Source organism: Egretta garzetta, unplaced genomic scaffold (genome assembly GCF_000687185.1).
Source record: "Egretta garzetta isolate BGI_Z169 unplaced genomic scaffold, ASM68718v1 scaffold154, whole genome shotgun sequence".
Taxonomy (NCBI): Eukaryota; Metazoa; Chordata; class Aves; order Pelecaniformes; family Ardeidae; genus Egretta; species Egretta garzetta.
In genome coordinates this window covers 4,113,759-4,123,880 of record NW_009259600.1, presented here as the reverse complement: position 1 = coordinate 4,123,880, position 10,122 = coordinate 4,113,759, and the positions used below count along the sequence as shown (strand labels likewise).

The window sequence follows — 10,122 nt, the reverse complement described above, 5'->3', positions numbered from 1 at the left end:
TGTTTATATTCCACAGTGTAATGTGGCTGAAATCAATGGCAATAGCATTATATTAGATTTGATGAACCTGTTTCTCCTAAACAGTGTACGTACAGCTCCTTTGCTGACACCCAGATGTCTAAACAGCCCCCAAATATGTAAGTATTGGGATAAATACGGAATTGCGGATTTCTAGGATCATAGAACCGGCAATACAGTAGCCCCGCATCCCAACAATGAATGCAGATTTATTCCAAGAGTGTGTATTATGTTTGAAGCCTTTTAAATGTGGTTAACATGGATTTATTCAGCCCATCAACTGACACAATTTTTATACATCTCAAAGCTCTTATCTGCAGTTACTGCCTCCACAAAAAGCACGACAGTCAGGTCCTATCTTGCAGCTAAAGTAGGAGGAAGCCTTACTGGCAAAGTGTTTGACTAACATTTTATTTTGTAGACAGATGCTGAACTAACGTGTTCAGTTCAGCTCTTCACTCTGGAATGAGGAACGACGATTCCATCATATTTAAGAAGAGATTACTGCTGCAGTTCTGAGCCGCCTTCCAGCTTCTGGCCTGATCATTGGAAATGCAGCTGCTCGGGTGGTCCATGCAGCGTCCTGCAGACCCGAGCAGCCACCGTGGCCCCTCAGCACAGCAAGCAACAGAAGCTGCGTGGCCCTTACGTCCCCTAATATTTGCTTACTAGCCTCCCCCCAAAATACCATAAGGCTGCCAACCTCATGCTGAGAGCTCCCTGTTGCTGAGCGGAGTTAGGGGAGGGTATGCCTAACCCCCCCGGCTGTGCTTAAAAATTTGGGAATCTAAACTTTGGGAAGCTCGCCTCGGATGTTGGGTCCAGCCCTCTAAATGAAACCATGCAAGACATGGCTGTCCTGTGCACTTCGTAAGCAAAGGATCGGAACATTCTTCCAAGCTGCAGCTTTGCTTTCCATCCGGGTTTATTCTTTTTTTTCTGGACTGTCTAGGATTAACGTTTTATTTTAAAAGCCCAGAATCCAAGCAGGGTAATCTTTCATTCACCATGGTTTCTTTCTCACCTTCTCTAGCAGGCTGGAGAGATGCATTTTGCTTTTTTTAATTGTGCTTTCTCAGGAAGGAAAACCCTCAGATATCCCAGGTATCTTGTTTCAGGAAACATTAACTGTCCGTCAAAGCATGTAGCCTTTTTGTGCTGCATTCTCGGTGGGCCTAGACTGACCTCTCTCTGAATCGAAAGGGATTCTTAAGAAAATCAAATGCACCTAAAAACACCTGCCACCTCCTGTTCCCAGCACAGCTCCCATCTCCCGGCATGTTAAATGGTTTCAGTGCTTTGAGGCTCCTGCCAGGTGTGAGGAAGCACATTTGTATTTTTGTCTGCTGGTGGATGGGCTAGTGCCGTGTAACAGCCTGCCAGAAGAGGTGTCCTTTGTGCTCCAGCGCTGCCCCGGTAGCACTGGTGAGAGCTCCAGTATGGTCACAGCTTATGGTGCTTGGGGAATTCAAGAGCCAGGAGTGGGGCTGCCCTCGCTAGCAGAAGTATAAGGAAGGCTCAGTGCAGTTTTGCCACCAAGAGCATAACCAAAATTGCCCTATATTTAGAAAGCATTTCCATCACCACAGGTGAGAAGTCCCACACTAAAACCAACTGTCGAACCTGATGGCTCACCTGCTGGGCTGAATGGGAAAGGATGGGAGAAGGAGCTGTGTCCTGACTGACAACATCCTGTTTGAGATGTTTCTGTCGTGGGGGCCTGCCTTGCCTCTCCACTGACCCTGAAAGGGAGGAGGAGATGCACAAGGGGGAACTGGATGGGGATGACCCACTCTCCCTGCAGGTGCACCAGCCTCTCCCCAGGTTTCAGCCGTTGTCTTTAAAGCGTGCCCCCCAGGGAATACCAAGAGCCGCTTCACCGGGGGAATATACATACATCCAGGGCTTCCTCCTTTGGGTTTTCAGGGTAGGCATCAGAATGTTAAAAAAGGATCACACGAACAGCAGCAGTAGGAAGCCGTGCCTTGGTGTGGAAAGAAGAAAGAAAGAAACAACATAGAGAACAGATTTTTCCCAAAAGTAAACCCCATTTTTCATGTATTATCTTTTGCCATACTTGGAAATCCTAACTGAAAGTTAGTGGGATTGTCATTCCTAAGTCAGTTGAGTGGCTGGAGTTCCTGACTTAGGAAAGTCAATCCCACTAACTTTCAGTGGAAATGTTGCTATGTTATGACCTCACTATATCACCGTGCATCGTATGTCATGGGAGCTGCAGGAATAGCAAACAGGTAGAGAGGGTGAATGAAGCAAGAGGTACAGGACACTTTAGGTGGGCAGAGCAGTGGCTGCTGGTAAGCAAACTGTGATGTTTGAGTACCACTCATCTTCCAAATGTGAATAAAATTTGTCTTTGAAGGTCAGTGGTGTAATCAGTGGAACAGCCTGCTGAGAACTACTCCGACTGGCACACCATGCAGAATGGTGTGGTGACCACAAGCAGATGTTGGACTGTGCATCTGCAAGCGGGCAGCTCTCTTAGGGTGCTTTAGACATATAGAAGAAAATGGCAGATTTATAGCAGACTTGGTCCAATCCCCCAAAAACTTAGTCCTGTTTATTTCTGAACAGGGATCAGTGAGAAACCAAACCCCATTGGTACCCTGAAATAAAAAAAACAAAAACAAAGTGTGGGAGGTGCTGATGTTTCTTCTAGGCTTCTGTGAAGCTGAAGTGTTGGATTTGTGCCGCTGCCTCTTATAGCCAGATGCATTCATTTATCCGAGTGAGTACTTCCATGATTTAGGGTTGTGTGTAAAGGGTGGGGTGGTATCAGGCAAACAGATTTCTGCAGTGTCCAGTGTGAGCTCAGTTTGAGTCTCAACACCTGTGAAACGATTCTCCACCCTCTGTACTAGCAGGAGGAACAAATACCAGAGCCAGATCTTTGCCAGCAGTGTCACCACTATCTTGGGAAACACCTTCTAGACGTTTGGAGGTTGCATCTTCCAGCTGACAACCCATAATTTTATATATGAGAGTTAAAGAGATCCACAGTCCTTGATGAGGGTGATGTTTTGTAACAAACTCAATGATTGCTCTGAAGGCGCAGACTTTATGGCTGTCTCTGAATCAACTAAGCAGAGAACTGTTGCTTTGAATAATGTGTTGCCTGCTGTTGCATTGTTGACCCAGTAAATTATTCTCAGGTGGGAAGCATCATCTTATTTTTTTCCATTTTTTCTTTTTTTTTTTTTTTTAAAGGAAAAAGGCAGAATCGGTAAAAGATGCTTCAGAAACAGGATGGGAATATTATTCTAGCCCTGCCTAAACAGTGGGCAAGTTGAAAATAAGTTTCAGGAGGTCGAATTAATTTCTGGTGTAACTTAATAGGAAGCCAGGTGCATAAATTGGAAAAAGAAAAAAACCAAAAAGGAGTAACATGATGAGAAAAGAATAGTTCTGGCACAACACCTCACCAAGGGATATGAGAGGTGACTGTGGGTTGAACATTGTTTGAATCTACCATCAAAGGTAGATTAAAGTCGGGAGTATTGTGGGAGGAAACAGATAACTAACACAGCAAGAGCAGTTACTCCAGGGGCTTTCTGCTGCTTGTATGTGCACAGCTGGGGCCTCTGAGGATGGGGGTTGTTTTGGAAGAGATGAAAGGTCACGTCAAGTTGATTTAGGGCCTACAAGTGCTGTTGGGTTTGCTGCTTAGTCCCTAATCTGTGAGGTAGAGGACAAGAAGCTTGTGCTATTTGCTCAACTGAAAAATGTGAGGTCCCCCCCCCAATTAAGAGCATTTCTAAAAATAGAAATCTAGCCTGATGTGTATGTTTAAAAGAAATATATCTTCACAACAAGAGCCAGGCTTCTCTTTGATTATAACACATGCTCAGAATATCCTGAAACTTAAATCAATTCTTAATCCCTGGTGAAATATCGGGGTTTTATGCATTTAATTTCCATTTTGTGGCACAAAGCTGAGTTCTTGAGTGTGTTATACATTATTGGGACAAGAAACGTAGTACAAAGAGCACCAGATACAGTCGTTCCCTGCAGTCTCATAAAGTCCTGTACAAAAAGGTACAAGTACTGGAGGTATTAAATTTGGAAAATTAAATGCAAAGTTCTTTGTTTTTAAGTTTGCAGTGTGCAGTAGCTCATGCTATATATAATATGTGGGGAAAAAGCAACTGATGAAAGTAAGTGAATAATAAACCAGGCAATAATACAAAATCTGAACATACATAAAAAGCTTAATCACGATCTATATATAGATGTTACATCTCAGGAAAATAACGTAACATATTGCTTCTCAAGGACATCTCCGACATCTCAGAATAGCCTAGATTTGTACTAGAAATCAAGATTCTCTAACAACTTATTCCTGGCAATAAAGTAAGTTGCCTCATTTGAAATATTACCATAATTCTCATTTAAGCACTTCAGAGCTCTCAGCTGAAAGAGAGTAGGAGCAGCGTTCTCACCGGTGCCGGGAAGGTGACCATCATGAGGCAGGAGGAGCACATGCTGAGTGCAATGTTCTTCATTACATGGCACATTCATAGCAAGCAGATTTCTGACCACAACAATTTTCAAGTTTCAACCACCAGAGAAAGCAGCCAGTTAGGCCTCTCATCCCTCATTTTGGACCTGCTGTTTTATGGGCTTGAAGATGCCCTGCTCTTACTAAACAGTGATTTAAGAAGTCTAGCAAAAGTACCAACTACTCAAATAGTACACCACCTCTTCTCCCCACTGAGGCTGTGGAGAGACCCAATTTTCTCTTCATAGTGTTAACATTTTTTTCTGTAACTTTTATTTAATGAGAGATGAGGTTTCTCAGCACTTACTGGACTGAGCCCTAGAATAGAGGTTACTTCATAAAATTGCGGGAAGGGTGAGCTTTGCTCTTCCTCACCTATTTTGGGGGAGCTAAGGCAATAACATTGCTTAAATTGGAACAATTGTTATCCTCCCCAGTGAAAAATTCTGTTAGTCATAAGCAAATATGAAAACTCTGTGCAAAGAGATACAATACTGTACAACGCTGGCTGAAGTCAATTAAATCTAAGCAAAAGTAGCGCAGAAAAAAAGGCTACATCCCCATGGATGGTCATGGGAACACGACTTGCAAAAAGAAAATTAAAAGGAAGCTTGGCAGGTATAATCCCATGAAAATAAGCATGTAAGGGCATATGGTTGCTGTCTATAAATACACCATGCATGCAAACAGTAAGAGGAAAACAAAATATTTAAGCTAAATAACAGCGGTGGCATGAGAAAAAAACTCATATAAAGCGGCCATTAATAAAATTATTCTAAAAGTTGCACAAGCCTTGGAGAGCAGCACAGCTCTAGAATGCCCTTCTGGGGGCGGGGGGCAAAAAATCTGACTACTTTTAGCATGGATTTGGTTCAGTTTATGAAGGGAATTCCTGTGTACTGTGTAAAGCCATTGTCATGATAATAAGAACATATTAAATTTCAGTACTTTATTTATTTAGTGTCTTTGATCCAAAGCACTTATATAAAAAAGCAATAATGAAAATTCCTTTCAACCAGTACAATAAAAGTCATAATTCCTCGGGGCACTTCATTTTCTTTAGTAAAATGCAATTTGGACACGTTCCATTCAATATTTGCAGAAATGACAGAGCATCAGCCCTACGAATAATAATAAATCTAGAACGTAAGATAAGCTATAGGTTATTGAAATGATGTGTTGCAAAGTTTGGATCCAACCTTTGCAATGCTAAACTAGCAACAGCTGAGGGAATTTGTGACTCTCTGGCACGTTTACAGGTCTCTTCAAATGACTGCACTGAAAGTCATTGTTTTTCAGCGCTGTAAATCTACGGCTTGTGAAACTCAGATAAAACCACTGCTTGGAGCTGGATTCTCTGAAGGCCTCCAACCAACAGACCTAGTGAGAACTTGCAGCATCCTTGACATGGGTGGGAGACTTTGCCACCCCTGCGGCACGTAACCCAACCAGAGTGTATGTGCTGCTCAAGGCCGTCTCTTCCTTCCCTTATTTCTTTCATGGTATTTCAATCCAACAGGCAACCTAGTGCTGTGCCGCATTCTGGACGTGTGTTTGTAGGTGTATGATAGTTTACACACATGCAATATGAAGCAGGGACAAGACTGTTGAATTTATGCCTGTCACCCAGCAGAGAACTTGAACCAGCCCTCCAGAAGTGAAAACCTTAGCAAGATGTTTTGAGTTTGGACACCTAATTTGGGTTATCCTAGTCTACCTTCATGGCCATGTATATGGCTCTTCGATTTTCAAGGAGAGCAAGCAACGTCTTGCCTATTGACTTTATAACTTGTGCAGGCTATGTTGGAATCTCCAAGAGTTTTATCTGGTGAGGGTAGAAAGGACCCGTTCCCCTCACACTTCATGGCCTAAATCAACTCCCAGCTGATGTGAGGGGAGGGTGTTCAAAGGAAATGGGTGTGTGTGTGTGTGTGTTACGTTATTTCGCACTGTGCGTTCTGTGATAGATCACTGGGCATACAGGAATCTCATCCCGGGTGCTCAGCTTTCTTGTTTTACAGAACACAGCAGCACCATAAAAGATCTAAACCAGACAGCAACCTCTAATAGCCTAAAAAGGGGAATTACCAATTCGTACTGTATTTGCTTTATTCTGCCAGTTGGGCCACTTCTTGTTGTGGTATACAAACGCAGCCTTCCCAACATGGCAATTTTAGCTTTGGTATTTTAATTTCTCTTCTAAATAGTTTGAATTTATTTTCTGAACCTCTCTAGTCTTCACAAGTAAACTGAAACAAATTAAAAAGTAATAAGTTGGAACATTATATGTAATAAAGGGGATGGAAAAGCAGCAGGATCCAGAGAGAAATGCTGTTCTGCCCACTGACTGCCAGGGGTTTGTTTTATAGCACAGATCTCTAGAAGTATAACGAGAGGGAAGCAGTGGCCTCTGCCTCTCAGCTACAAGTGTTCAGTCTCTGTACAGTTGCATAAGGGAAGAGGCCGAGCACTCAAAAAATAAGTTTATGCAGATTCATGATTGCTCTTGAAAACACAGATGATCTGCTCAGATGATCTGCTCTGTCACGTCTTTTTTTTTTTTTTTTTTTTTACATAAAAAAGTACAGGCCAGCCCTTGAAAGGATTTAAATCGACTGCATCACAGAAGCAGGTAGGAGGATCTGCCCTCAGTGTGTACAATGTTAAGCTCTTTTTCTTTATCCGTGCCTTTCTTAGGCCCTTACACTCTTCCTTAGCTGTAAGTTGTGAGTTCTTTTCTGAGGGAAAATGTGACTTAAAGGGTTGTTTTTTTTTTTTCTTAAGAGTTTCCTTGGCAGAAAGCTTAATGGAATTGTCTGCCATCAACACCTGCTTTCAAGCTTTCCTGATAAAATTAGACTTTATATCTCAGCATCACATATGGTGTCTTTATAATTAGTCTTTTTGCAGTACATGAATGTCAGTTCCTAAAATGCTGCCTGTACTGTTCATGTGGGAATATTTCGCTTCATTAAACAAATCCAAGTTTTTTCATTGGAGCTTCTAATTGTTGAAAACCCACGGTTTTGTGTGTCTAATCTCAGAACCATTTTAACAGACCGAAATACAGTGTATCTGCATCTTCACTGGCACCGAGCTGTGTGCAGATCACTTCTGGAAAAGGGAACCTGAGATGTCTTCATGGGCCTCCATACCTAGAGTCACTTGTGGAAAGGTAGGTTTTGAATACGTAGCTATCCAAAAATGAGGGGCGGGCTTCTTCAGAGGGCTCAGTATTGACCTAATCTTGGAAGCAGAGGTAGGTCTATGCTTAGGAGCTTCTGAAAAATACTACCATGCATAACATTTCAGAACAAGAACACCCAGTTTTTAACACACGTGCTCAAAAGCAAGCAAACTTCCATCGAAATGTGAAGCTTGGAGGTGTTTTCAGACATGTGATGACCAAAATTACTGGTCAGAAAGATGGGGAAAAGTGTTCCCATGTCAGTGATTCACAGCTGATTGTTTTAAACCATTGTAAAACGCATGGGAAGTCCTACACTAGTACAGATACCAGTACAGGTGACAGGTGATTTTTCATGACTCGTGTCACAGCTGAGAATTTTTATTCCACTTGGGTACGTTCGTTTCTCTGCTCAGATGAGGAAATGCACAAAGCAACAGATCGTCACTATACCGCCAGCACTAATGTCATGGAAGCGGTAACATACTCGTATGGAGAAGTCAGCATTTAGTACCTACGCAACAGGATGAAAATGTGCAAACTGTCAACTTGTAATAGAAATGTCTTTAGTTTCTCAAGTGCAAAGTTAGTGCAGTGTCAGCAACACTATCCTCTAGGAAAAAAGAAGACAAATAGGAAAACATTTATAAACATAGCTCTTGATAGCTCTCATGCAAACTGCCGTCAGACTTGTACACTAATGCAGTGAATCATTCAGGCTCAGCTCACTGGGGGTACTCCTGCTCATATTGGTCAGACTGGCCATGAGGGATTTAACTTTATAAGCATAGTAGTCCCTTAAGTTGACTGACGGAACTTCTTTCATGCCATCACCAAAATCACAGCTTCTCATGGCACTCTCTAACTGCTTCTGACGCCTGTAGAAGTGGGAGAATTTATTGAAGATCAGTGTAATGGGAAGCACTACCACTAGGATACCAGCTAGGATGCATGCAGATGCCGTCAACTTGCCAGCAGTGCTCCCTGGCACAACATCCCCGTAGCCAACTGTGGTCATGCTAACGGTAGCCCACCACCAACAAGCAGGGATGGTGGCTAACCCCTCATTCTCTTCTTTCTCAATGGTGTAAGCCACTACTGAGAAAATGGAGATGCCAACAGAGAGGTAAAGTAAAAGAAGCCCCACTTCTCTGTAGCTATACTTCAGAGTGGCTCCAAGAGACCTGAGACCTGTGGAGTGTCTAGCAAGCTTTAAGATGCGGAAGATCCTCATGAGTCTCAGGACTTGTGCAACCCTGCCTAAATTTGCCAAAGTCGGACTACTTTCCACCACCAAGTTGACAATTAAGGTAATATAAAATGGCAGGATAGACATTAGGTCAATCAAATTCAGGGCATGCTTGAAAAATTTTAAAAAGTCAGGAGCTACTGCAAATCTCGCCACCAGTTCAAAAGTGAACCATGCAATACCAAAATGTTCCACGATTTCAAAGCGAGGGTCTTCCTCGGGGTTCCCGTTGCTGTCAACAATCTGAAAGTCTGGGAGGCTGTTCAGGCACATGGTCACGATGGAGCCCAGCACCACCACTATTGAAAGGACACTGAAGATTCGGCTTAAGACTGAGTACCCAGGATTATCCAAAGCGAGCCAGAGCTGCCTCCTGATGTTTCCAAAGGGCTGTTTGTCAAATTTAGAGGCATCGTTGTAAAATGCCAAAATCTCATCAAAAGAAGATGTGGTACTTTCCTGGTCACTTTGTTCTTCCCATTTCTCTTGGTCTGGCTCCATTTTCCTCCCGTGGTAGCTGTAACTGCAGCAGGAGTCTATAAAGAATTCATTGATTCCCCAGTATTCAATCTCCTGGCTGAAAGAAAACACGCAGAGTTCACCCATCACATGGAGCTTGCCGGTGTTATAAAAATGTAGCACGTAAGGGAAGAGCTCGGGGTTCCTGTCAAAATAAAATTCATTCTTGGTGTCATCATAGTCGTCACAGAGCTCCAGTATTGACTCCTTTGAGTGGCAGCTCAGCAGTTTGCCCAGCCTGGTCTCGGGGAACCTTAATAACGTGTTGGATCTCATCTTTTTCTTAAAGCCTCCAACGTTGATGCTGATCTCATTATCTTCAAAATTCGCTTCAGATAAAGCCTTCAGGCTCTGCCCTGTCATAGTGAGCTCCTTCCAAAGGTGTACAAGGAATGAAAACCTAGGATGCGATTGCACAGAAAATCAGCAGAATGAGCAAATCTACGGCATGTTCACCTATTGATGCTTGCTTTCTTTTCTTTTTTTTTCTTTCTTTCTCTCCTTTTTCCTTTCTTTCTTTCTTTCATTCTTTCTTCCCTTTTTTCTTTCTTCCTCTTTCTTTCTTTCCTTTTTTCTTTCTTTCTTTCGCTCTTTCCTTCTTTCTCTCTCCTTTCCTTCTTCCCCCTTTTCCCC

At 42.8% G+C, this 10,122-nt stretch overlaps 1 protein-coding gene across 1 annotated transcript; it reads right to left on the bottom strand.

Annotated features, from left to right (window-relative positions):
- Positions 1 to 8,418: 8,418 nt before the first annotated feature.
- On the bottom strand, positions 8,419 to 9,867 carry KCNS2 (potassium voltage-gated channel modifier subfamily S member 2). Its single transcript, XM_009638360.2, has one exon. It carries the CDS (start codon positions 9,850 to 9,852, stop codon positions 8,419 to 8,421), a length of 1,434 nt encoding a protein of 477 aa, XP_009636655.1. The 5' UTR covers positions 9,853 to 9,867.
- Positions 9,868 to 10,122: the final 255 nt, after the last annotated feature.